At 41.2% G+C, this 27011-nt stretch overlaps 2 protein-coding genes across 9 annotated transcripts in view; one reads left to right on the forward strand and one right to left on the reverse strand.

The window, feature by feature from the left end:
• The first annotated feature begins 210 nt into the window (after window positions 1–210).
• On the forward strand, window positions 211–15879 carry ZFYVE21 (zinc finger FYVE-type containing 21). 3 transcript variants are annotated; one of them, XM_075104040.1, is made up of 8 exons: window positions 251–439; window positions 6430–6480; window positions 8419–8587; window positions 10311–10386; window positions 11121–11212; window positions 12016–12069; window positions 13628–13770; window positions 15132–15879. In XM_075104040.1, exons 1-8 carry the CDS (start codon window positions 308–310, stop codon window positions 15165–15167), a joined length of 753 nt encoding a protein of 250 aa, XP_074960141.1. In that variant the 5' UTR covers window positions 251–307; the 3' UTR covers window positions 15168–15879. The 3 variants fall into 3 exon arrangements, with proteins under 3 accessions (XP_074960142.1, XP_074960143.1, XP_074960141.1); XM_075104041.1 differs by lacking the exon at window positions 12016–12069 and having other exon boundaries at window positions 211–439; XM_075104042.1 differs by lacking the exons at window positions 12016–12069; window positions 13628–13770; window positions 15132–15879 and adding an exon at window positions 11724–12008 and having other exon boundaries at window positions 250–439.
• A 484-nt stretch (window positions 15880–16363) lies between these two features.
• The window catches only part of PPP1R13B (protein phosphatase 1 regulatory subunit 13B), a 73043-nt gene continuing 62395 nt past the window's right edge, over window positions 16364–27011 (reverse strand). For all 6 annotated transcript variants that reach the window (XM_075104010.1, XM_075104011.1, XM_075104008.1 and 3 more), the window contains 8 exons: window positions 25123–25292; window positions 23754–24255; window positions 22407–23173; window positions 20663–20800; window positions 20448–20581; window positions 19554–19720; window positions 18763–18962; window positions 16364–17876 (listed from right to left, as the gene is read on the reverse strand). In XM_075104010.1, the coding sequence (XP_074960111.1) occupies window positions 17835–17876; window positions 18763–18962; window positions 19554–19720; window positions 20448–20581; window positions 20663–20800; window positions 22407–23173; window positions 23754–24255; window positions 25123–25292 (2120 nt within the window). In that variant the 3' untranslated portion in view covers window positions 16364–17834. The remainder of the gene's footprint in view (window positions 17877–18762; window positions 18963–19553; window positions 19721–20447; window positions 20582–20662; window positions 20801–22406; window positions 23174–23753; window positions 24256–25122; window positions 25293–27011) is intronic.

Consider the following 27011-nt stretch of genomic DNA (forward strand, 5'->3'; position numbering starts at 1 on the left):
GCACGCCCTCCGTTTCCGGGTTGCGGCGCCGGCAATTGCCCTTGCACATGCGTCTCGAGAGCCCAAAGGGGTGGGGAAGAAGCAACACACCAGCCTTAAACCATAGTCGACACGGGATTGGCTGGAAAGTCTGAGGCCTGTGTTCTATTGGGCGTCTGGAGCGGGTGGGTGGGGACCAGCGGCTCCCTGCTTGCCATTGGCCTCGCGCCGTGCATGTTCCGAAGGGCCCAGGCGGCCATTGGGTAGCGGCGCCGCCAGTCCCGAGGGGGGTGGGGCGAGTAGCGGTGGCGGATCGTGCTGGGGAAAGATGTCGGGCTGCGAGGCCCGCGACGCCAAGAAGCTGGTGCGCTCGCCCAGCGGGCTGCGCATGGTGCCCGCGCACCGCTCCGCCCGCAGCCCCTTCGGCCTGGACGAGCCGCCGTGGGTGCCCGACAAGGAGGTACCGCTCGGGCGGGGGCGCCGCCCCTCCCTTCTTTCCTCCCTCCCTCCCCGCCGGCCCCCTCAGCGCCCGCCCCCCGCCGCCTCAGGGGTCGCCGCCCCGCCGGGGGCCGGGGGGCGCCGTGGCCGGCACTAGCGGCCGGGAAACGGGGGCTGGGGCGGCGCTTCTTCTCCTTCCCTGGGCGCCCGTGTTCCCCGGAGCCTCCCTCCCTCCCGCTGGGGCACACCGGCAGGAGGGGCGGGCCAGGGGCTTGCGGAGCCCGCGGGCAGGTCGCCCCCGTCCCGCCCGCAGTTCTTTAGTTGGAAATCGCAGTGGTTTATTTCGTTAGGGTGAATGGGCTGGAGGGGATAGGCCCGTCAGTCGTCCTGCGGGGACGTCCGGGCCTGTCACCAAAATCAGTGAGGAGCTTAATGAGTTAAAAGTGTATCGAGCTGTGCAGCGTTCATGTTGAGCGGAGCTGTCTCTTTAAGTGCTCATAAAGGTAATACTGATTTTAAAAAGAAAAGATGCAAAGTATTAAGGCAATAAAGCTAAGCTAGAACAGCCCTTCTGGCTCCCAGTGTGGATGTTGTTAGTGTTAAACAAGTATCGAATAGCTTAGACGGTTTCAGTCAACTTTGCCTTTAAATACCTTGCAAGTAAACCACACAGTCATGATGTTATATTAAATTCCACATAATGTGCATCATTTGTTATTGGTCCCTACAGCTAATACAACTTGGAATGAATTGTTTGTTTATTATTTATTGCCAGTGTTCTGTGGTGTGGATGTGTGCCAACACGTTTAAATGTGACCAGAGTTAAGGTTTATTTTAGAGGAGCCAATATGAATTTAAGCAGGGAGTTGTTACACAAAGCTGTTCTTTGCCAGGTACTGATATGGTTGGTCTGTTTTGTATGGGAACGCTATGTCCTCCTCTGTTAGAAGTGAGAATGAAAATTTTGCCCCAGCCTGATATCTCTGGAGGCAGAAAGTTCTGTGTAAAAGTAGTAATTCTGGAGGCTCGCTCTGCTGGCTCAGCTTCTGCAGCTCAGGCTAACCTTTGCTGTCACAAGGTGCATGACTAGTAAGTCAGTTCTGGTTTTGTCCAGAATAACAACCCTTTTTTGGAAAGCAAATTTTTCTGCATATTTTAAACAAGCAGTTTGCTAAAATATCTTGTGGGAGCTTTCCCAGGTTATTCCCTTCTGTACTTAAAGATTTAAAAAACCCCTCCCGTTCATCAGTAGCGACTGGGTATCTGTCTTGTACGAAGTGTAGATAAGACACGGTTTTCAGTGACTGGAGCTTGAATGTCATTTGAAGGTGTCGGCACCCAGCTCTTACGATACGAGGTGTGCTGCGCTGGGTGTGTTGCAGGTGGGGTGTGCATTTATCAGGGAGCGTGTACCGTCTGAGCGGTTACTGCGCAAGTGGTTTCCTCTTGTGTTGAGTGGAGTCTGCTTTTGCTGCGTCGGCGACTTGCTGTGCCCTGTGTGCACTCACCTGCGCCACGTGGAAACCTGATTCCTGACGTCGTCATCATCATCAGTGGGTGTAATTTGGTAACAGTTAAATTGAGATTCGTTTTCTCCCTGACATTCTGAGATGTAGTTTTATAAAACTACATTCAGTAGTCCTTGATTGAAGCAGCCTAGCTTCATTTGAAAAAAGTAAGGTACTTCTAACTCACTGTAATACACAGTACCATCTAAAGGTTGTTTGAAGATTATGGTAGGATTTCTTTAAACTAGTTAGATGTATTTAAGAACTAGTTAGATATATTTAAGAATTAAGTCTGTATATTTTACATACATCAGTCTGATGTCTGTTGCTAGTTTGAATTCTGTATTACAGTTGTACTGCAGGTATTTGGTCTAACTAAAATTCAGCTTTTCCCCTGTAGTCTGTTGGTCAGTGATGGTGTTGATTTGTGACTGAATGTTGCCTTTGCATGAGACTCAGGGATATTTGCTACTGAGAGGAAGTGTATTATAGGCAAACATTTTAAACGCATTTGTTAATTCATATTCTTAATCTTGCATTACTGTTATTTTGTAAAAAGTTATTTTACTAAATTTCTTAAAATGTATTGAAGTTCAGACATCCCTTTGGTTAATGATTACCAAATATGTTACGAACTCTTTCCTTAAGTAAAGCAGGTACATGAAATACAGGGAAGCTTATAAAACCCATGTTTTTATTAAGACAATGAAATTTAAAGAGGCAGTGTTATCTAGTTAATGAATTCAGCAAGAACACTTGCTCTTGTTACCATCTCAGACGTAATTAAAAAAACCCATGCTCTCTGTCCAAGACAAGAGACTGATATTAGCAAATGTTGATCTGGCTTTTCTGACATGCGGGCTTCTGCTGTCTGGCCAGTAACACACACAAATTCAGTAGCTTTGGTTTTCTTACGCAGGGAGAGTGTACTGGCTTATTTTTTAAAAGTAAAGCAACCTAAAAATTATGGCAGTTAGTATTTTTGCAAAACTACTATATAACATTGAAATATATTTAATTTTTTAAAATTTTATGTCACAAGATTATACAGTCCTAGAATATTAGTTACTTTGAGGAGTTTGAAGTGTAAGGCTGAAGCAGGACTACGGAAAATGTTCTTTTTGGCAGTCTTATTTATGATATTAATAATGGGTTCAAGTGGATAATATAAACAAAAATTTGTGCTGAGCATCATTAAACTTGAGACAGAGCTTAAAATGTCGGTCACTGCACGTGCCTTGTCTAACCTGGAATTTCTTTGTCAATTACCAGCAGAGCTCAACTGATGATGCTCCCATTAAGGAAATCTTGGACTATTAATTGAGTAAAATTTGTGTGTTTGAATGCAGAGGTGACCAAACCTTGTGACATCCAGCCGTGTCTCAGATCTTCACGTGGCTGAGGAGCACCGTGTGCCTTGGAGCTGGGGTGTGCGAGAGGAGTGTAGGGACGCGGTGACAGTGGTTCCCTAGGGCTCCTGGATCACCGCAGGAGGGAACTGAGCTCTGTGTAGCTGGTCCTCTGTTGGCTCAGGCTCTCCAAGCCGGCAGTAGTTGCACCGGAGCTGTGCTCAAACTGCTGGCAAACTTGTGTAGCTTGGGCAGCGAATTGGCCCTCTGCAGTTGTAATACCAGAAAGCATCGTATGCTGTGTCCGCTGTATGTTTGCGTGGTGCTGCTTTCTGCTCTGGCATCAGCTGTTCTGGTCAGGCGTGTGATTTGATGAGCTTGTGAACTTTCACAGTTGCAATAGTTCACTGTGTTAACAAGCTTAACCATGTGTTACCTTGCATCGCTTCTTGAATCACTTTGTTATTGTATATGCAAATAAAGCGTATGAAGCATAACTATAGCTTCCTGTCCCGCTACGGGATTCTCACCTCTGGCTGGATCCAAATGATTATGCAAATTCATTATCACACCTCAGCAAATGCATGAGAAGTCCCACTGTGTTTGTAACGAGCTAGCTCTCAGTATTTCTGAGAACAAGATCCAACAACTGCTGGATGTTCTTCCATTTTCCTCGTGCTATATAAAGTAATCTGATATTAGTGGTATGTTGATTGTATGTGAAATGAATATACTAACGACATGCTTTTTAATTTGGTTTCTTTTTTCTTATATTTCTGTTTCCACTTTCCAAAAACCTCAGATTTGCAGTAGTTTTAAGAAGCCTGTGTCCTGAAGACATGAAAAGTAACTCAAACATCATCATTTCTTCCCTGTAAATGTGATTAAAAAAACCCCTTGAAGCTATAAAGCTTAATTCAGTACTCACACACTCTCTAATTATGTCAGCATATGGGTGAATAGGAAGGATTCACCTTTCAAGATGTTTTTCAGTAGCGATCTCTTCCCAGGCAAAGTAGAAATTGATGTTATACAAATGGGTTCTCTTGATTTTGGTTACTTAAAGCAGAAATGCCTTGAAGGACCAGTGCATCGAGCCTGCTTGTGTTACAACATTTTTGTAGGAAAATCCCGTTCTGCGATGCTGCTACCATATGCCATTTGAGTTGTGGTTTGTCACTGCTCTATGTGTCAGGCGTATAGGTTTGTGTTATTAATATTAGTGTTATCATGATTGGTTTGGAATTCAGAAATATTTGTCTGTAGGGTTTATATGAAATAAGAGCAAATGGATAATTTTGTTCCTTCCTGAAAAGCAACTTGTATGTTGAGTGTAACATTGTGTACAAAATCTGTTTAGGACAGTGTTTAGAAGAGTGGGTTTTTCCCCTAGTTTGTGGCTTGTGCTTTCTAATTTCTGACCAAAAAAACCCCAAATATGTTTTCATTAAGAAAAGTAGTTAGACTCCTGGTAAATTCAAAGTGTACAAAAATTCTCCCAGATGAGCTATTAAACCACACATGTCAAAAGTTAAAACGCTAAATCAAGATCAGTGTAGTGCAAAACATGTTATATGACGGTAGAGTACTACTTGTTACGGAGGTGAAGCCTGGGGAATACTGAAGTTGCTTTATGCTGATGGTTATTTGTCAGGGAATGTTAGAATAAGCTTTTACACCGCCATTGTGAAAAGAGGTGGTTGGATGCCTTAATTCAAGGCGCTGTTTGAAACACTGCAGGAACACTTCCAGTTCTCTTTTGTGCGGGATTTGGAAACAGATTGCGTATTGTAACAAATATTGCACAGACCTATTTATGTTCCATTACTGGGACTCCAGTTAGTCTCTAATTTGTTAAACTGTTGTTTAAACTTAGGAACACCTCATATAAACTGTTGCAAATAATTTACAATCGTGTACTTCAGAAGAACGTGAAAAGTTTCTAGAGAATTTTTAATTTAGCTCCTGTAATATTTTCTTGGCTGTAGTCACTGAACTTGTGACAGTGGTTGGGCATCTGCTGAAGCAAAAGTCCTTGAGATAGATGACAAAGCTATTGTAACCTGAATGAATTTATAGAAGATAAAGGGTTAAGTATTGAAATGTGTTAATTAAAGGCAAATGGTGATTACTGTCTGCTTAGGAAATAGCACCTGCTCAGCTTAGGGCATGCTTTTAAGATGACATTCTGCTGTAGTCTGAGAGAGTCTGGTTTGAAGAGTTTAGGTTTCTAGAGTTATAAAACTTATATGATCTAACCACGCTCTCCTGATTCAGATGTCAGACATAATTTTGTGTTAGTATTTGCAAAGAAATCTAAAAAAATTGCTTTCGAAGCTTTTGGAGAGTGGTTTCTGATATGGTAGATAAACACATATGCAAAGTCTTGGTGAAAATCTAGTGGTCTGAGTGCTGAGCATCAGCCCTTTGGTAGGTGACTTTCTGTACAGAAAATTGTAATTGTTGTAACAATCGCTGATCACTTCTGCTAGTTTAGAAAATCCAAACTGTCACCCCTTAACTCTACTTAGTTGCAAGAAACAAACTTCAATACTTTCTGGCTTTTTTTTTTTTTTTGGGGGGGGGGGGGGGGGGGGGAGGAGTGTGGGTGTAAGCTTGTTTTGGGAAAGAGATATTTCAGGAAGTGACATTTTGTAGCTGAAATAGAAATTAAGCCTTAGTGGCTTGGAGGAAACCCAAATACCTCTAGCATGTTGCAAAAATGTGCCAGTATTGAGAGCATTAAAACATGTAAACGACGTTTTAGCCAACAGAGCATTATAGTATGGTACAGTGAGGATGACAACTTATATAAAAACAGTCAGCCCTGGAATATATAGCTGTCTGGATAGCCAAACGTAATTAAACATGGTAAGTACTTCTGAAATGTACTTTTGACTGCTGGTGAGATGCAGTGTCCCTTCTGGCGAATGAGTTTGGCAGCCTTTTTTGTCTTACAAATGGGGATGACATTTGTTGGCTACATCAATATTAAAATAAATGAAACACCCATCCATTGTGAAAAGATAAAGGATGGAGTTTTGTTGGAGGTGTTTCTTTTTAGGGCGTAATATAAACCTCAGTCTTTGTGTATGGTAGTAGGATTGAAGGTTTAGAAATCTCGTAGATTAATCTTAGTTTGTACTGTTTTCTAGTGCCCAAGATGTATGCAGTGCGATGCAAAATTTGACTTCATAACTAGAAAGGTAAGACAAATGAAATGTAAAGCATTAACTGTTGCAAAATACTAATATGGACTTTTTTGATTTAAAATGTAGACAATTTCAGTAGAACAGCATTCGAAGTCTGAGGTAACTTAAAGCTGTTTTTCTTCTGTTCTGCCTTTTCTGAGTAGAGCTCCTTTTTGTTTTAACTCTGTTTCTTTGAATTTCTTCTTGTTGCTCGATGCATAATACATAGTTAGGGTTTTTCCAAATCACTGGGTGCCCACAGGATTTACATTCAAAGGAAGAGTTAGACGAACTCATGCTGGAGTGGGCTGCTAACATTGGTACTGGCATAGAAACCAAATCAACTAATTCAGTTGTGTTTTGGGAGATAAAATTAGGTGTGGAAATGTAAGCAAAAATGTTTTCAGGAGTAATGAATTATAATCCTTCATTAAAGAACCATATTGTTAAGATGCGGAGAACCAAAACCACGATTTTCCTTCTGTTCTAAAAGTAAACCAGGATTTATCTTGGGTTTGGGAAAGGGAATTTCCAATTAAAGTAGAAAGTATAAACGGCCTTGATTGATGTGAGCAGTGAGAAGGCTCAGTGGATGAAAACACTAATAGAGTTAAATTATGTTAATTACATAAAAGTAAGCAGGTCCCTGTGGAATGCATGCAGCTGTACGGAATGCTGCTATCAGAAAACATTCTGCTGATACCGGGGTTTCTGTGTGGGGGAGGAAAGCAGCCTCCCAGAAAAGGCCAACAGTTATTTTCAGCAGGGAATATCGTTCTTTTGTATAACTACATTGACAGTCTCTTAGCATGCACTTGTGAAAGTGAAGAAAGATGCAGAAGTGAGACTTGTAGTACATTGACACAGTAAGTTTTTTTTAATTTATTGTTTGGAAGGAGAGGGAAGGAGAAATGGTAAACCAGACATAGTGATATGTTATGTGAGGTAGATGTCAATTTTCAGGAGGCCTGAAGAATATTAGGATGTTGGTTAGTGACCCTGGCACCCCTAAATCATGGAGTGTACTTTCTCCTAGTTCTCGTTTTACCCTTTAGAGGGTTGGTTAGGGGCATGCTTGTTGGTTGGTTAGAGCATTTTGACTGAGAGGCACTAATTCGTTCGGCTGCTGTGTTTTATTTGTGTGAGCTTTGACAAGGAAGTGGAGGTAGCCCCAGGAAATAGGTACTCCAGAGAGTCTTGCATAATATTTGGAAGGAAAGCCTAACACTGACCAAAATGGCAGTGTATCAGTTCCTTGTATCAAACTGTTCACACTTGCTTAGAGCCACAGATCAGTTCCTGCTTGTCTGACATGGGGACTTGCATCAGGGAGACCTGCTGGGGCTGTCACACCCCCGGAGGGATTTGGAGCATAAGCCACTTGTTGCAGATTCAGTAGCTGTGAAACACGTTGCAGTGCTAGTTCTGATTTTGCAACTTCATTGCATTTGTACTATGCTGCCTGATATTTCTGATAGCTAAATAGCTGTAGGTTTTAAGTTTCCATGGGAAAAACTTCAGAATAAGTCTTCTAGAAGAAAAATAGGATCTCCAGATGAAGTTTCCCAAGATCTTTGCTTGGAAGTGGGAAGGGATCTAGAAACCACGCTTCTCTTGTGTTTTTATTGACAGTAAGGTGAAGGATTTACTGCTGGGCACTGGAGAAGCTCTTTCAGTGTCTTGCTTGGCCTGCTTTAGAAGCATGTTTACTGAGTGCCAACAAAGGCTTATAGTGCTGGTGTTCATCCTGCTCAGTCCTTTGTCTTCAGCTTTCAGAGATCTCTTGATACTGCTCTAGCAGTTACATTTTCCTTTACCTTAACTTGTATGTTTTACCTCTGAGAAACTGTTCTGTTTCTTGGGGAGGAGGGTATTTGATGTAGTAACTTTATCAAAATATTCCCTCATCGCTTCCTGTGTAAGTAAATAAACAAAAAGTTTTCTCATGCTTAGCATCACTGCCGAAGATGTGGAAAGTGCTTCTGTGACAAGTGCTGCAGTAAAAAAGTGCCTCTGCCTCGCATGTGCTTTGTGGATCCTGTGCGCCAGTGTGCTGAATGTGCCCTCATCTCTCAGAAAGAAACAGAGTTTTATGACAAACAGCTTAAAGTGCTCATGAATGGTAAGGACTGAATGCATTTATGTGCTGGTTTGATCTCATTTACATTTATTCAAATGTGATAAACAGGAAGAGTAGCGCCTCTTGTCCAACGAGCTGCAGTTTTGTCTCCTTTAAATACCTTTTACATTGCCATGGTTCTCGTTTGCCAGTTAATAATTCTGTTACCTGTTTATTTAAAGAGGTTTACAAAGAGTGATTTAATTAAAGACAGAGGAATTATTAACATTTCTGAGAACAGATGCGTGTACCATTGGCATTTTTCTTGAAATAATGCATCTTTTAGCCAGATTCTGTTATATTAAATAAGGATAAAATATATTTAACAATAGAGAATATTTTAATATTTTCTAACAAGGACAGTGCTTCTTTCATGCTTCACCTGCAAGCTTTGATTGTGTCTGTGGCATACAGCTGCGGCTCATGGCAGATCATCACAAGCGGTCAATTTTGTGTAGCATTAAAACTACATGCGATGCAGTAATTTGTGTTCCAATTACATTAAGAAAGCTGAGTCTTCGGTTTTTAAAATATTCTGTGATTGTTCAGTGCCTTTTGGTGGGCTCTTAACTCTTAGCTTGATGCCAGTGTGTATAACCGGTAAGCTGAACGACGCGCCTGATTAGCGCGAATGTTCCTTGGGAGGTTGTAGGTTCAGAACGGAGTCTGCTCATCCCTCTTGCACACAATTGTCCTTCACTCTGCTCTGCAGATGAAGGTGTAGATGAGGTTTTAAATAATGTTTTTTAAATGGAAGATTTTTTTTTAAAAGCTTGTCTTGCTTGTGTTCGTGCTACGCAGTTCAAGTCTGAAGTTGTTCCTGATCTCAGTCAGAGAGCTGGTGGCTGTGGTGTCCTTTCCTTTGCTGTTTTGCTGCCGTAGCTTGTGTGTCGCTCCAGCTGCAGCCTGGGGGTCTGTGCTGAGGGGTCAGTGAGACTGTGTGAAGTTGTGAAGTAGACAGCGAGGTGAAGCTCTCTGAGGCGGCACGGTTCGGCTCATGGAGATGGATTGCAGACCATTTGGCAGGGCTGTATGTTGTTATTTTTTTCATTTCCCAGACCAGCAGTACTGGGATTAGGTAATGCTGGGAGCGTGAGGCTTGGAGGAAATAAAGTGGTGAGGCGTATAGTCTGCTTTATTTTAAGTTACGAATCACTTCACTAATGTAGCTAAGATGACTTTCCTGGCGTCGAAGGAGCAGTTTTCAGCAGGAAGAAACATAACATGAAGGCTGAAGTTCATTGACCTCAAAGTAAGACTGAGCTAGCCTTCGGTAATGAAAAAGAGGTGTCTTTGCTATTTATTAAGCATAGAGCTGAAGGTCACATCCTGCTATTAGATTCTTCTGACAGATTTTTTTGGAATACAGAAACAGCAGGGTGTATTATGGTGACGAGATAGGGTCTTTAATTCCCTATTTTTGCCATCTCCAAATCTGTTCTTGTTTTTAAAATATTCATCTTGGATGTGATCTGTATTTCTACAATGCGTGGGAGAAATTACATGGCAATTATGAAAGGTCCTGTGGTTCAGAACATGATAATTAAAGATCAGCTTTTTATACTTGAGTGTTCTGCTGATGTTAATCAGTTTAACATTTCAATTAGTCTCTTAATTCACCCAACCCAGTGTATTAGGTGCGGTAAGCAAAAATTAGTTGTCCTTTTTGATACTTGAATGTTCCTTCCTAAACTCTGCACCAGAATACTAAAACATTTCTTTCCAGGGGCTACGTTCTTTGTAACTCTGGGAACATCTGATAAATCTGAGCTCATGGTTTGTCGACTTTCCAACAATCAGAGGTGAGAAAGATTGACTGAAATTGGACTTGTAAGTTATATTATTGGTGCACTTACAACTATATTATTATCGAATAACCTAAACAGAATATGAGAGTAACATGCTGTGAGGGTATTGGAGAGAGAAATTGGACTGCATGGACAGGTACCACTTTATTGGAGTTAGTAGGTTTGAATTCACTAGCAGTGCGGATCAGGATGCCTTAGAGTGGTGGAGCTCCGCTCACTGCTGATGCCTCTGAGCGCTGCTGGAATTCAGGGGTTTTGCAAGCTAACGGGGACATGGGAAGGGGGTGTGCAGGGAAAAAACTGTAGCCACTGAAAAAAGCTTGTTTCAGAATGATTCTAACACTACGCCGTATCGCTTAACATTGCAGCCAAAGCATCCCTTTGGCCATCCCTATAATTTGGTTGGCTAGAACACTTTAGGCTCTGCGTTCTCTTCTTCCCCAGAACTTTGGAAGAATGCTTTTAATATTTTGAAAGGGTTTCTTGGTAAGCTGAGCTATAGGTTTTGTGGTGTGTTGTGGTTTTTTTTTTTTTTTTTTTTTCCTTTAAGTGAAGAACTTCAACAATGACTAATTTTTCCTGCTTGATTTCTCTCCCTCCACCACACAAAGAATGTATAAATCACCAGTGACTGAGAGACTGTGTTTATTTTTTCCCTTTGATTTGGACTTGATATTGTAGAAAAAACAGGGTTTTTCTTAAAAAAAGCTTTTTCTCCTGTTATGTAGGTACCTGGTTTTGGATGGAGACAGCCACTATGAAATTGAAATTATACAGATTTCAACTGTTCAGATACTCACAGAGGGATTTACTCCTGGAGGTAAATTTGTTCATTGGATATAAATTTGCTATTAAGAAAAAGAAATATGTGAAGTTGTAATTATTGTTTGAGCTAGAACAGTGTATTTCTAGGTTATCGGTAACTCAGTTGTAACTGTGTTGGTTACAGCTGCTCTCAGAATAGAGTGCAGTGTGTGGAACCCTGTCCCTGTGGCTACTGGGATTTGGGGGAAAACCGAAGAATTGAGAAATTACCTTTGAGCTGTAATACTTGATAAACCTGAGTAAAGGTGCGCATCATCTGTTCTGATCCTTCCTCTTGGCTAAATATAAACATCTATTGATTCAAAAGCCCGTCGAAGGGAACTGTTAGTCTTCGGTAGCTTCCATTCCAGAATCCAGCTGGGATTTCTCCTGGTACCAACAATTGGGGGGGGGTGTAGGGAATTAAACTATGCTTTCTTAATTTCATTCACAATGAAGGGGTGGCCAAATAAAAACGGTAACATCTGAGTCAGAGGGCAGCTACTGACTGCCTCCTCTCTTACCAGATTTTAGAGTATTTCAGGATGAGCCTGATTATGATTTCACTGAAATGAGAACAAATAAGGTCAGGAATTTTAATAATTGTTCTTTAGCAACACCTCTGTCACTGCTGGAATTGTCTAATCGGACAGCCTATCTGTGCAATATTAGTACAGCATGCTCACTTTAATGAACTTATCTTGGTATTTGTATCAACCAGATGTGTTGCTGAGTTACTTAATGCTCCTATAATTCCTTGTTCACTGCTCTTCTGACTGCTTTGTCTTTTTGCCTGCCTGCCTTCCTTCTTGATGGTAGAAAGAGATATTCACACTTACACCAGCCTTCTGGAGAGCCAGCACATTACTGAAGGTATCGCCAGTGCCTCTGAGCATGACGCACCTACGCATGTTGTCATCACCCCCCCCCCATCTTCCTTCCTCTGCAGTGCTGGTTTTTTGCTTGATCTACAGTTGTTCAGCTTAAGACAAGTGATGTTCAAATCTGATGTGTGTCTATTGCTTCCCCATCTGTCTGTTGAATAAACTGAGAATCAGTGTTTTGTAACTTTTTGGAGGAGACCTAAAACATTCGAGGCTGCATTTAGACCACTTGTGCTATTGTCCTTGCTGGAAGAGAGTAGGGAAGTTGAGAAATGCTATCTTTAGTAGTCATCACCCACATCAGCAGGGGTGTGCTGAATTTTGTGTACCAGAAATGGACAATGTACTTGTTGTGGGCTGGCCAGGCAGGTTTTGTCCTGAATAAGCAAACTGTTAACTAATGGCTTGGTTTTAGTCTTCTTTAAAAAAATATGTCCTGTCGTGTGAGCCGTGTTCTGCCCGAGTCAGTGATGTCGTGGAATGCCAGACGTGGGCATGTGAATACATGAGACTGGTCAGGGCCGTGTGTGTTTGATTTCTGCTGGTTTATCTCTAACGAGGGCTGTAAGTCTGTTAGGGTAAGGGTCTGTTAGTCCGACCAGGCAGATGCAGGGGAGCGAGTGATGAAGAAGTTGGATATCAATTTATCCTAGAAGAAGAGATAATAGCTACTTTTATAAACAGTTTTGCAGGCTTTTGATCAGGTTGCTTAGACAAAGATTGTCTTTGGCTTCTCAGACATTACAGTAATGGCCTCCAGGAGCCTTCTCATGCGGACAGTTTGCAAAAAGCATCTTCCTCTGTTTGGTGGAGCTGTTCCTGGGGCTTCGTTTATGCTCTACTGCTTCAGGAAACAAGCAGTGCCAATAATGTCCATGTAAAGCATCAGTGTGTTATTCCAAACAAAGCTTTTGTGCCACCTCTGTATTTTTGCTTTGGTTTACTTTACCCTAGCTGCACAGAGGTGGAGAGAGAGAAACATCTCGCTGTCACGCTGCTGTCAGAGCAATGCCTCTTGTAGTGGATTTCCCTCAGCAAGTCAGTGATGTTGCCAGCCATCATCTAGTCTTGCATAAGCATCTTTCCCACCCTCCACCCTTTGCCAGATTTGGAGGGACTTTTGTGTTCGGATCAAGCGAGGATCCCCTCTCTGGTATCAGTGTAACTGGACACTGGTGATTCTGTTTACAAACTGCAGGCTACAGTATGCGGCTGTGGTATCTGCGTGAGAGAAGACACAGTAATATTGAAACACGAGGGTACCCTTGCGTGCGTAGCTAGTGGCTTTACCTGGCGGCTTATACAAGTTCTGCCTCAGGGACTGCAGAGAGAGTTAAACGATCTGGAGCCTGCACGTTCCGTTGCCTGGCACTAACGCCCACGGTCACTACCTCCTCTGGCGCGGCAGCTCACGTACCTGCCGTTTCTAGTGCGTTGAATTACGTGGTGAGAGAGTTTTCTTCAAACATGCTTAGTGGCTGGAAGAAGTTAATGTTACGTAGTTGGTAAAACCTGTTGCTGTTCACGATTTTCTTTCTTTTTTTCAGGAGGTAACACTCGTGCCATAGGTATGATTCTGCAGTATAAGGTACCAGGATCAGAGGAGCTAACGCAGATGAAATTTACAGCCGCTGAAGACTTCAGCTGTAACAAGAAGCTGTCGGCAAGCTGGCTGGCAGCTATGCATAAGGTAAGCAAAGGAGGCAAAAACTTACAGAAAGCTGAAGAAAATCTTGAGTGGGGCACTTAGTAGCGCTTAAGGCAGTGTGCAGCCTTAGGAGGTGCTATTGTTTTTATTATAATTTTTCTATTTAAGGATTTTTAGGGTGGTGTTGCTTAAGAAAACAGAAGCTATGAACATGTGAACATGACTTTAGCTTTCTTGTCAGGTAACTGAAGAAGATACGCACTGCAAAGGGTTTCCCAAGGTCTCATGTGTCCTTAGGTGAAAAGTAGTAGCAATTAGGCTTTCATGTTCCTTTAGGTTTTTGGTGCTCCCTGAAGAACGTGCATTATGAAATACTCTTTTCAACCTAAGCTCAGCTAATTTTTTACTGCTTTATGAAGGTTCAGCAAAGTTATTGATTTCTGAAAACAGGAACAGGGTAGGGGCAGGACCCTGTGGAAGACACTGTCATCTCTTGTTAGACACTGTATGAAGCAGAAGTTCATTATTTCATACGTCAAAGTTCCGGGAGACAAGAACCAAAACCACCCCAACTAGTTCTGGAGCTTTGGTCACCTGATTTATAAATCGCAGTTCTAATTATCAGCCGTCTGCAAATGCAGGCGTGCGGCTGTTTGCTGCTTTATCACCGGTGTTAAGCACCCCAGCATTTACCTTGTCTTCAGCACAGAGCACCCAAACGTTGTACTGCCGTGTGGGCACGATTGAGCACTTCCCTGTACCTGTTCTAACTCATCTTGCACAAGCAGTGCAACTCTACAGATACAGTGAGACCCAGTGTTTTATGGACAAGCTTCACAACCTCCCCGCACTGAGTTGCCATCTCTGAGGGGAGCTTTGCATAACCGATCAGCGCCCGGAGCCGCCCAGAGGCCCTGGTTAGCAGCGTGTAAAAGGAGGCCTTGCTAGAGAACGCACAGCTGCTCCCGTTGCAGGGGGCTGGCTGGTACTGTGGCCTGAGCCATGTGGAACACAGCTCTGTAAGGGGGAAGCAGAAGAGGTAGGAGGAATATAGAATGGAATAACACTTGCTGTGTATGTTCAGAGAGATTACCAAAATCTCAGAAATCTTCTAACATTTTCAAACGCAGTTTGATCAGAAACAGTCATTTCTGACCAAGAAGAAACAAATGTAAGTTGATCTAAAATCTTCAGTGAGCTCAGGTCCTGCACTTAAAATAACCTTGAATGGTTTAAAAAAATTAGAGTGCTATTCAGTGCCTTAGACCAAGGAAAACAGCAGAGGAAGAACCTAAAGCCTTGGGTTTAAAGGAAGTTTTTGGAGGGGTAGGAGGAGATGAGGTGAGTGGCGAGTAGCAAGTGAAACTTCAGTTAAGACAACGACGTTTTTGTCTTCATGTTAGGCGACAAAACTTCTTTATGAGTCCCGGGACCAGTAAGCCCAGCAAGCTCTGGGCCACTTGAGGGAAGACACCAGCCTCCACGGACCTGCCTCTCCCTTGTTGCTAATTGACAGCTGGTAACCTTGGCTGTTCTCAACCCCTTCTCATTCCAGTGTGGTTCACTACGCAAGAACTGGCAAACGCAATGTGAGTGTTTTTCTGAACCATGAGTATTCACGATAGTGTGCAATATGTATACAATTAATGCTTTAAACAGCCTCACCTTTTAAGACTTTGTATATTTTGTTAAACCTTTATTGGCACTTAATATGAAAGTGACCTGCACTACAGCTAATGTACAGCACAACTTTTATAGTAACCGTTATATATACTGTTTGCTACAAAAAGCAAACAAATGCATATGTCTCTTCTGCAGAGAATAGCTTTTGGGTATAGATCTCAGGTTTTTCCCTCTCTCCAAATGTTTAAAATCTGTGTACAATAAAATCTGCCTTAGATATGATTTTATAGAAGTTGATTTTTTTAAACATTTCATTTTAAACATCTAAATATTTTACCAAATATCACCAAATTGGACTTACAGGATCTTGAAACTTTCCTTCTGTAATAAATAAGCTTCCAGAGTAATTTTTAGTTTTGTATTTTCTTTTTGGTAACTGCTTTTGTTAATCTGACTGTAACACTATCTGAAAGTGCATACAATTTAATGTACAAATATGAATAAATTAATTCGCTTATTTAAAAAAAAGAGGTGATCCTTAATTTCACAGTATGTAACTTCTTTAGTGATGGGTCCTGCATTTCCACTCTCTGCCCCTTCTGACTGTGTACAAAGAACATCCTCATTTTAGTTCTAAGTGTTGATAATTGGTTCAGCTGCTGGGGCGAATCCTCCAGCTCCATCTGCTGAGCCGAGTGTCTCTGGCCTCTGTCTTCCTATGCTGCTAAAAATGGAGTAAACAAGCCCACCAGGCTCAGGTGTCGGCTTGTGTGTACGGGACCCTTGAGAGCTCTTCTGGACAAGTATTACTTTGTCACAGTTGGAACACTGGAGGACTAGCGTTAAGGAGGTTCCAGAATTGTTTGGCAGCTCATCGTCCGTGCAGCTGGTACAACAATGAGGACACTGGTGTCAGAACTCAGCAAGCTGGAACGATTCTTGTTTTTGTAGACTACGACCAAAGGCACGCCTACTGTGGGTACCTGGATAAAAATACTGGAGAACGCAGCCATGCCTTAGCAGTACTTTATTGTGCACATTTACACGTTCTCTCAATTAGTGTATCTCTTGAAATCATCACATTCATGTAGCAAATTCTTCAACAATACCCTTTCACTTTTCACCACAATATATACAGTTAATGCTAACCTGTGGTAAAAGCAAGTTACAGCACTGCAGAAATGGATATATAAATTATACACAGAACTTGTACATGAAGAATTAATCAAATTGCATACTGTTAAATGGGAGAAAATTACAAGAAATATGGCTAAAACTTATAATGGGAAATTCAAAATATACTTTTGGTATATAAAATCATGTACAATTAAAATTCCAGTGAAGTGTCTTCTTTTTCCTTGAAACTACAACGTAGTGGAATAGGTTATTGCATAACTTGCCTTGGCAACAGCTGTAGGCTGCCAAGAACCACAGAAACTGTCCTCAAAATAAGCTATTGCCGTTCTTAAATCCTTCTCTAAACCTTGTTTGTTTCTTTCTCCTCCTTGACTTAGCATCTACAACCACCCTCTTTCTACTTCTGTCCAGACTCTCATATTTTCTTCTAGACTGACTCAGGCAGACTTCACAGGAGCTATCCCTTACCAGACTCCAACCCTTTTCGACTATTGCACTTTCATCCACGCAGACGTACAAATCCCTTAGGCTGCTGCAAGTTCGCTACTAACTGTGTTGTCCAGGCTGGACCAGCTCAGGCGGTTAGTAGGGGAACCTTAACGTTAGTAGAGGTGACACTGGTGCTGTGGGCTGAATAATAAGAAAATAAAACACCAGGTGAAATACTGTGTCGGGGGTTTGAGAAGTGTACAAATACTGCAGTTTTGTTAGTTCCCTAGCTTGATTCTAAACGCAAATAATACTAGGTGCTAGACTATGTAAAGCTTTTGTTGGTGTTGTCTAGACTAGGATTTAAGTGCATTTAGCATGTTACCACTTGAAATCCTAGCCTTCATGAAGCTTTGGTGACTACTTAATTACGCATGTAATGGGTGAAGATCTTGTGTCCTAGAACCCAAGGAGCTGATCAGTAATGAGAACTCAACATTCACTGGTATCAAACAAAATACCCAAAATCCTGATGTGGGACAGTTACTGTGGGGTTGGAGCAAACTGGACAGCGCATCTGCACTCTGCAAGTGACACCTCTGAACATGGAACACAAGAAAGCTCCTACCACGGAACTTTAACTTAAAACACTGCTTTAGACGGTAGTTGGCGCAACACTGTAGGTAGTGGAGGCATCACGCTCCTCATCAGTGGCGGGTCACATAAAAACGATCCTCATTTACAAACTGCAGATCTTGAAAATTTTGGATGCTGTCCATTTAACAAGAGAAAGCACCATTAAAACTAAATAGCATAGTTTGTTTTTTCTCTGTGTGAAATGATCAAAAATGATGGCTCCAGTGTATGTTTTAAGTTTCCAGTTACCAGCACGGTATTGCACTGTTGTACAACCGGATTCAGGCAAGGGTTCGCTGTCTAGGTTTTATTCGTGGATATAACTGTAAAAACAGAACAAAAATATTAGGCTGTGCATGGTTGGTACCAAGTTAAATCAATTCAACTATAACCAGGGGTTACTTACTAACAAGAACCGGGTGGAGTGGTTTGGGGGGGTGTGTGTGAGGTTTTTGTAAGCTACAGCACGTTCTTAGGTAACTTCTGAAAAACGAAACCAGAAGCAGCAGGAGGCCGAGGGCTGAACGACTTATTCTTCTGCCAACAGCTGCAAACCTGCTGCTCTGAAAATGGTTGGTTCATTTAGCTCGATATCCCGGACTAGACCAAAGGATGCTTTTATGTAAGTAGAATTCCCTGTCAAGCCCTAGAAAGAGCTGATTTCCTGCTCTGTAAGGTTTTCTTATGCATTTTGCCCTCTGTATCTCTCTGCTCAGGAGTAGCCTTACACTCATGGTCTCTCATGATAGGAACATTTCCTTTGAATGAGAGCAGCATAAATGACTTGCCTGAAGTTGTCATCCTCAAGGCTCTTTCCTGTTTTAAATTTGAACCTATCTATTTATTGCTTATCTTGTGCCAGGTATTAAAACCTTCCTAAAGAACTTCCTGGGCCAACTACAGCCACCACCCCTTACAGAGGGGCGCTGTATTTTAGCCAGGGGAAAGTGTCTTAAATAATCAGATATATTAAATATACTAACTTACCAAATAAAAACCGGCACTAACCGTCTCCTAACCATAGCCTCTCCTTTTTGTTTACAATGACACAGAGACCAGAGAGAATAAGGACAATCTGCTTTGCAGCACCTCATAGCGCTGTATCTAGATGATGCACAGAGGGGTTCTGGCCAAAGATCCACCCTGTGTTCCTACTTCAGCAGGAAGTAAAAGATAGAAGGGAGGAGTAGGCAACTTAAAAGAGCGTACCCCCAGAAGGTTTTTAGGCACATAGCCTTCTTTGTCATTGAGGCGGGCCCACCACCACTCTGTTTCGTTGTCATCCTTGCGTCTTAGAATAGTGATGGCATCACCCTCGTGGAATGATAGCTCATCATTATTCTGGGCTTCATAGTCCCACAGAGCGTACACCACTCCTTTATTCATTACTCCCAGCTTCTCTTGCACTCCTGTTAACGACAAATCAGAGAACACACTAGGTGGTAAAATATCCTGGTTTTCCCCTCTGAGATTTTTAGTGTAGATGCTGTGGCCCAAATATTAGTCTTTTATTAATATTAATAATTTTCAGCACATCCACAATTAAATGCTTTCAGAAATTTAACTGCATGATAAAACCAAGTTTTACAGAATATTTTAAACCAATGTAGAGCATGAGGTTTTTCCTTTTTGTTATATATGCAATAGAAACTACAGTCTTTTATTCAAATGAGGATAAAAATACTTTTAAAAATGTTTGAGCAAGGCAGCTTTGTAGAACTGCTGTGTATTTCTCAGAGGCCAGCTTTCTACAACAGCCAAATTAAACTTTAAAAACCCGTAACATCAGAAGGAGCCTGTGAAGTAACCTGAAGAGCAGAAGGGCTATGAGCGACACAATAACCAAAAGACTAGTTTGGTTTTAGCATTTTGGAAGCACCAGCGACAGTCAGTGTTGTCAAGCCTGCAGCCTAAGCAGGTGTTCCATGCAGACCAGAGACAGGAGGGGATGAATTTTAGAACAGCTAAAAGAGTTTGTAAAGCAGTGTCGCAGCGCTTACCGTACAAGAACTGGGAACACTGAATATAACCTTCTTCCATCTCTTCACACTTGTCTGCAGCAGTTTCTATATCACTTATAGTTGAAGCAAAAATAGCTGCCCCAGACTCGACCAGTAGCTTACAGAGGTGAACACTATTGCAAGAAGCAGCACAATGCAAGGGTGTCCTGAAATCAAGCAAGAATGTAGACATGAAAAAATAAACTTCCAGGATTCCTAACTATTTGTCCTTGCAGTACAGAGTTTAGTCTGTCTATTTTTAAAGGAAAGTCTTCTGTATGATTATAATATAGGTATGCATTGTCCAAAAACCTGTCAAGCAACTGGAGCGGATCCCAGGATTTACCTGCCTCCCGTAAAGCCAAACATTCTAAAATGGATGTTAGTGAAAATGTTCATTTTCATAGCTTAAAAAGCTGCTGGGTATAAAAGGGTATTTTCCAATATGATGAAATTTGAAAAGTAAAACAAGGTGAGGGTGAAAGATCAGCGCAGCAAGGTTTCACATCCCGTCCAAATGCTTTGGAAGTGCTACATCTACCTCTAAGGCTTGATTCTTCAACAACACCAAAATCTGGTGGGTTTTATGAAGACGAAACTTAAACTTTTGTCAGTTGTTATTTACAGTTTAGTTATTTCAGCATGTGAATGAGAAATGCAACTACACCACTAAGCACACCCAAAATGTAATATACTTCATGATGTAAGCGTGCCTGCACAGGAGCTGAACATGGTGTGACCGTACCTTTATGTTCGTCACCACCTAGAGAGCAGAAAGCACTCATTTGCTGGGCATGAAGGGGAAGGAAATAGTTTCCAAAACAGGCCTAACTTGTAAATGTGCATCAAAATGGCATTTCTCCCAGATGCTAGGTTAAAAATCTCGACACTTACCACCCATCGCTATCTGCTGCATTTACATTTACACCAAAATCAAGCAGGAACTTCACAATGTGGTGATGACCAGCACACACTGCATTATGCAAAGGTGTAATTCCTTCATCATTTGGTTTACTGGGATCATCAACCTATTGGAAACAAAATAGTTCAGCACTTTCTTTCTTTTCCCCCTAAATATTTAAACAGGTTGCCACTGTTTAGAAGCTCACCTCATATATGATTCGTTGTACAAGATCAAATTCTCCCTCCAAAGAAGCGTCTAGGAGGAGGGCCAACGGATTGAACTTCACTCTCAAACCGTGGCCTGTTCTTTCTGAGTTAGGTTTCTTCAAGTTAGTACGTTTTGTCTGAGTAGAGATGAAGGTTGGAAGACATCATGTCAGGTGGCGTAAGTATTACAAACAATTCAGTTACCTTGAAACTAGATTAAGAATCCCATCTTCCTTAAGTGGTAATTAGAAGCATGCAAACGTTTCTATTATAAAGTCTCTAAATAAAAGGCGTGATACCTTACTACATCTTATTCAGTTAAAAAATGAGAAAGCATGCCAACAGAATCTAGAGGCTTCTAATTAAAGGTAGTGAGTACAAGGAACAAAGTACTCAAGCCAGTGGTTTTTGAGCACCACAATCTTAACTGTGTCTAATACGAGCTGAGCGTGTTCCTGGTGGATTGTCTGAGACACCGTCAAAACTTTTGCTTAGACTAGAAAGCATGACGCAGTTAAGCCTGAGTATCAGTCTTGTCTCAGAGGACTCTTTGCCTTGAATTAACAAATATATCTGCTGCAGGTCAGTACTGATACGGTATGAGTTTTCCTGTGGGAAAGAAAAGTGCAGAACATGAAGCTGTTTCATAGCGCGTTCTAGCTGGTGTTATCGGAAGAAGCATTCTCAAGATCTGAAACACATTTAAATGTATTCTGAGAATAGTCTGATTTTTTCACATGTGTCCTTGTCACTTGCCAGGAAAAAAGAAAAATCTGTTATTAATGAGAGCTTTTATAGAATGCTTTTAGTCCCTAGCACCGTAAGATCTGTTTTCTTTTGTGCCCCCATTTAGTATGGCTATTTCAATTTGGAAAATAAACCTCTCACGGTACGAACAATAGCTGTTGATAGCATATTCCATTCTCCCAGAAGTATCTGGGCCCACTTGTGCTCATGGAAAACTCATACAAGGCCCTGTGCACACTGTAGTCACGCAAGAGGAATCCAAGGTCCCTACATGAATCAGAAAGGGGAGATAGTCTTTGAAACCAATGTGAAAGTGAGTCATATCAACAATTAAGAATAAAACCCAGTTTTCTCTCTATTTTAAATGCTCCATATGCTGTAGATTTTGGTAACCACAGTAAGTATTTAAAAGATTTTGGTGCAGCTGGAGGAGGGACTTTGAAAGCAATTCAAATTATGCGACAAGCCCATTAGAAAAACATTTCTGCTAAAACAAGTCAGCTGTGCTGCTGGTAGCGTTGTCAGCCCCAGTCTTGCATCTCTCTGCTGAGAGGGGAAAAGGAGTGCACTTCACCCACAACAGTTATTTCAGCTTCTCTGCAAATTAAAAAGCTTCCCACTGCCACAGCTTACCCTTAGTTTCATACAAATAAGTTATCTTTGTAGGCCCGGCGTAATGAGAAAAGTATTTTTAATGGAATCTCAGATCCTGGAATTAGTTCTACACCGAGAGTATACCCCCAAGAAGTTCTACAGCCTGAAGTACATACACAACCTCCTATTGCCTCTGTGCATATTTTCTGTATTAAACAGCTGTATTAGTAAAGAAACTAGTCCATTAGAATCTTTCTTGGAGCCTCCTGGTTTTTTCTTTTAGAGTCGTAAAACCTGAAATGCAGTTATACCATTTAGCGTAAGCTTACCGTCTTCCAGTTATGTTTAAACACACAGCTAATTCTACAGTTCACAGAATTGTCTTTTTGCTTTGTTACTTACTGGAGGAAGTGGAGGAGGAAGAGCAGGTGGCAAAGGAGCTTCATCTTCTACTGGAGAGCTGACCTCAGGCGTGGGACTGGATGACTGTTCAGTAGAAGGAACTATAGCCAGGTTGTTGTTGTTATCTTCAGTCGTCTCAGAAGTTTGATTTGTGGTTTCAGTGCTTATCAGTTCTTCAGTAGCAGGAGAAGGTAATTCATTATCATTGGCATCTGACGAAGGGGGTGGCTCATCTGGAAGAGGAACTGTAGGTTGCACGGAAATAGGTTCTTCAATATTACCATTGGTACTAGCGTTACCATTATCCACATCAGCTAAGATGCCTATGAAGTCCTGGGGATTGCTTGGCTGATAAAAAGGAGCACTTTCTATTCCTCCCGCAAGAGTATTAAAGCGCTGATACAATAATTTTTGTATATTTGGTCCACTTGGGCCCTCTGGTTCAGTGATAGAACTACGCTTTTTTAATGGCCGAGGAGCGTTGGCCAATTTCCTTCGCAGAGCTTCAAGGTCAGCATCACTTTGATATCGTAGGGGCGAATGCACGATAGGCGTGAGCTTAGTGGGACTGAGAGGACGAGGAATGTTTTCCACATTGCTGTTTTCACTGGATGGTGGAGCATTTTCCAGCTCTTGGTCTTTTTCAGACACCTCGGTCTGAGGCTGAGATTGTGGCTGTGAGGAAGTCTGGGCAGGCAAAGAACCATGAAGGAATGGCAAGGGTGAGGGAGAAGTCGAACCAGATTGTAATACAGGTTTTCCATAAACTGAAGAAAAGAAAGATGGCAAACAGTGAGGAACTGTTCTCAAATTGCATAATAAAATATTTGCAAATACACCACGTATGTCTCTCTTGCTACTTGTTTGGCACTCATACAGAAAGAACAATAGCAAAAAAGTCGATTATACCAGAACCTATCAAAACAGAAATAAATACTCAGCTGTTGGTGATTGTCATGCTGCTTACAATTACAAGCTACAAGTAACACCTGGAATGTTTTTCCTCTTTCATGAGGAAACAGTAAGAGCAGAAAAACTCTCCTCTCTAGACACACTTTTTTCAACTGATTTCTGAAAGTACTGGTAGGGTAGCCAGGCTGTATTGTCCTAACGGCATCTTCTTTTAAAGAAAAGGTAGTTGAAGGTGTACTTACTGATCACCCCAAAAATACATAGGCTCATTTTTCTGCCATGCTGCATACATTTAAAAAAAAAAAAAAAAAAATCTTTCCTCTTCTCATAGATTTAGACAAGTTTTTCAAACTGATAGAGAAAGTAAACTAAGCCAAATAAGTAGATCTTAACAGTCTATTTCAAAGGGAAAAAATAAAGCAAAATATATTCTACCTGCTTTTACTGACTTATTTAAGGTATTGTATACAGCTTGTTGATAATTCTTTGGTGGTGTTGCTTGCTGAAGATACATTGAGTAGATGGAACTGGAGTTCACTGTCTGTGGCCCCTTTCTGGGAGACTGAGGTCTTGATCCCTTATCAGCTAGAAAAGGTCTGATTGCCACAGTTAAAGGGAGTTCTGGCCTGCCGTCTCCTCCTGGAAACACGGGGGGACCGGAAGGTTGATACGTAGGGCTGGGAGGTACAGAAATTCTCTGTTGAATCTGTTGTGAAGAACTGGGCTGATGTACATTGCTTGGCGGCGGAAGCGGAACAGGTCTTTGCCGATTTGTTATACTGGTGCCAGGTCTGGGCAGACTGCCATCCTTCCTTCTTTCTAGAGAATTTGTAGAACCTGTTCCTAAGGGAACTGGACTTGGATAGGTCCCATAGTTTTGAGGCAGCTGCTTGCTTACACCAGGAATTGTTGGTGGCACCTTCCCCAGGTCGAGACCCTATGTAAGAACAATAAGAAAGTATGTACCATTTAATTAAATAAGATACTTGTGAGCAAGAATATTTCTCATTCAACAAAGCCTACTAATAATCTTGTGTGACAGGAGTCAATATAAACAATTTGTGCTCCTTAATCACTAGATATGATTCTACTGGAATTTACTGCAAGACTTCATTATACGTCAGACGGAAGCCACAGTTTAAAGGTATTTTCAGCATTAATTAAAGGCATCTTCATACATTAATATCAATCCAAAACTATCACATACTTTCAAAGCCTGAATAACTTGTTCTAGGTTCTGGATCTCAGTATCTAGTTGATAATGTATTTGATAATATATAGCATGATATTAGAGCTTACCAAAACTACTCAAAGACAAGGTCCTTACTCTTTAAAGATGACAGTCTTAAAGAATTCATAAAGTACTAGATCAACAGTGCAGACAGACACCACCAGCAGACTCACTCAAGGATAGATTTAACAACTTCTTGTGTGACAGTTTTGTGAGGAAAAAGAGCGCCTTGAAAAGTGATAATCTACACCAAGGAAAAACAGTAACGAAGATCTGAATTAAAAAAATAGGAAGGTGGGGGAGGTGATTAGGAGAAGCAAAAGGAGAGGAGAGAGCAGGTATGGAAGAGAACAGGAAGGAATATGAACTACTGAAGCTGGGAAAAAAACCTGTAATGTGATATGAGCCAAAAGGAACAGGAAGAATACAACAGTAATTTTCTTTCTGACTTTTTAAATAATCAGCAGCAGGGAAACTGAGTGGGTATGTAATTGGAGTGCGCTCAGCTATGGAAGCAAAAGGTTCGTAATTTCAGCAAAACAGATCTATAAATACATCACAGATGAAACCCACCAGCTTATCAGTACTTCCTAATACTGAAGTTGGCAAAGGCTGGCTGGATATAGTCCCTTGTTTTAAAGCGGTATCCATGCTTGATTCTTTCCAGTCTGTGTTGGAGATCTGAGGGGGTTTTACCACGGGGGTTGAGCTCTGTTTAAGTATTGGCCAATTTCCATCATTCGCTTGAAAACAGACAAAAATACTATATTTAAGATAATCCACACCACCATTGTAAACGAGCAAAACAACATGTGAAATGGAACAGCTTAGATTACAACAGGATCAACTTGATTCTAGAAACGAGATAAATCACTATTAATGTTTGATTCAGAAATCAATACTGAAAGCCCAATCGGTGTGTGCAATACGCTGTTTGTCACTCTTTGACACTGAAACTGTACTGAGAATTTCTATAGAAAAAAAGATGGTTAAAATTTTGTTTTGAGCGTTGCATGTTCTATTAGAAGGCAAACAAGTTCATTACAAAAAAATACTTACAAGAAACACTTCATCAACATATTTCTTTTGGTAGTATCGAATGATGCTAATAGTTAAGTCAAGCTCTGAGTGGACTTACTCCAAATTTAAACTATGGTTACTAGATTCATTCACTCATAACAGGAAGTAAAAACTCATTTCAACAATGGGGCAGAACAAAAGCATATGTCCCTTGGCTAGAAGTAGCATTTAACTTACCTTTTGTTTTTCGTCAACGTACTCACCTGATCAGAATGGTCCCAGAGATTTAATTTTAAAGAAATTTATAAAAAGTCAGCTGACAACTTCAACTCACAGTGTCAAGATACAAGTCATGGGCTTTTATCTTCATCATATGCAAAAAAATTCAGCATAGCTGCACATGAACTGAGGCAACAAATTCTTAATGAAGTCCTAGATGCAGTCACATATTACTTTATTAACTGCACGAGACTATTTGTTTTCTGTTCTGTAACCAAGCAAGAGGGAGTAAGTAGCCTGATAATTAGATCTGTTTTATAGTAACTAAACAGATCCCTGGTTAGAACCTAAGCCTTTGATTTGCCTTTAAAAGATTTAACTTCATGTTTCTCTTACTCCAAGGAGACCAGAGATCATTTCTCCTTCCCTATTGCTGACAGTTATCTTAGTGGAGGGCGTAGCATCAGTAAAGATGACAGGTATCATGTAATTAACTTCACTACAGGATAACAACTAACACAGGGGGGCTCTGTGTGTGTGCAGATTTCCTGAGATTTCTGGACTCCACAGTAAGACAACGACATATGGAAATCAGGTATTCAATGGCAAAGTTTCCCATTTCATTTCAGTTTTAAGCCCCCAAAAAACAGAATCAGCAAGGCTATTTCTAGAGTTCTTTGCCATCCTTGTCTAGTATAGCAGAGAGTCTAAGAATAAGCTGCACAGGGACATTCTAACTGCAGTGACTTTAACATCACCACTCTACTGTCTAGCCTTAAGCCTCATCCTCTTTATTGAGTATCCCTTTTCTCATCCCCCACCTCAAAATGACAACCTGAATCTTTCTTGACAATTACCACCCGATGTTTTCCCTTTATGAGTGCAAATTCACTATTAGCTCATAAACCTATTTATAGGCTTGCTAAAATCGTATCATTTTTAAGTGAGAAAAAGTTATACCTCTGCATTTCATCCAGCATAATAATTACTTTTAATTATATGTGCAGACCATTTCTTAATATTATACATGCTATATTGTATTAAACTTTCAAATTCATATCAACTGTGTTTGAATTCTGAGACATAATTACTTTGGAGCAAGAATATTTTTGTGGTTGGTCATTTAAATAGGGTTGCATATTTTTACACTGAAAATATAGTATATAGTTAAGAAATCACTCTTCAGACTTGCAAGCTGCCAGGAAATGATGAGGCCCAGATTT

The sequence above is a fragment of the Phalacrocorax aristotelis genome, chromosome 9 (assembly GCF_949628215.1).
Source record: "Phalacrocorax aristotelis chromosome 9, bGulAri2.1, whole genome shotgun sequence".
In the NCBI taxonomy this organism is placed as follows: Eukaryota; Metazoa; Chordata; class Aves; order Suliformes; family Phalacrocoracidae; genus Phalacrocorax; species Phalacrocorax aristotelis.

Excerpts from the sequence above, each read along its gene's own strand:
- ZFYVE21 (XM_075104040.1), top strand. The coding sequence starts at position 308 with ATGTCGGGCTGCGAGGCCCGCGACGCCAAGAAGCTGGTGCGCTCGCCC. Across the intron at positions 10,387-11,120 it reads CGACTTTCCAACAATCAGAG|GTACCTGGTTTTGGATGGAG; the intron begins GTGAGAAAGATT and ends CCTGTTATGTAG. Across the intron at positions 12,070-13,627 it reads GAGCCAGCACATTACTGAAG|GAGGTAACACTCGTGCCATA; the intron begins GTATCGCCAGTG and ends TCTTTTTTTCAG.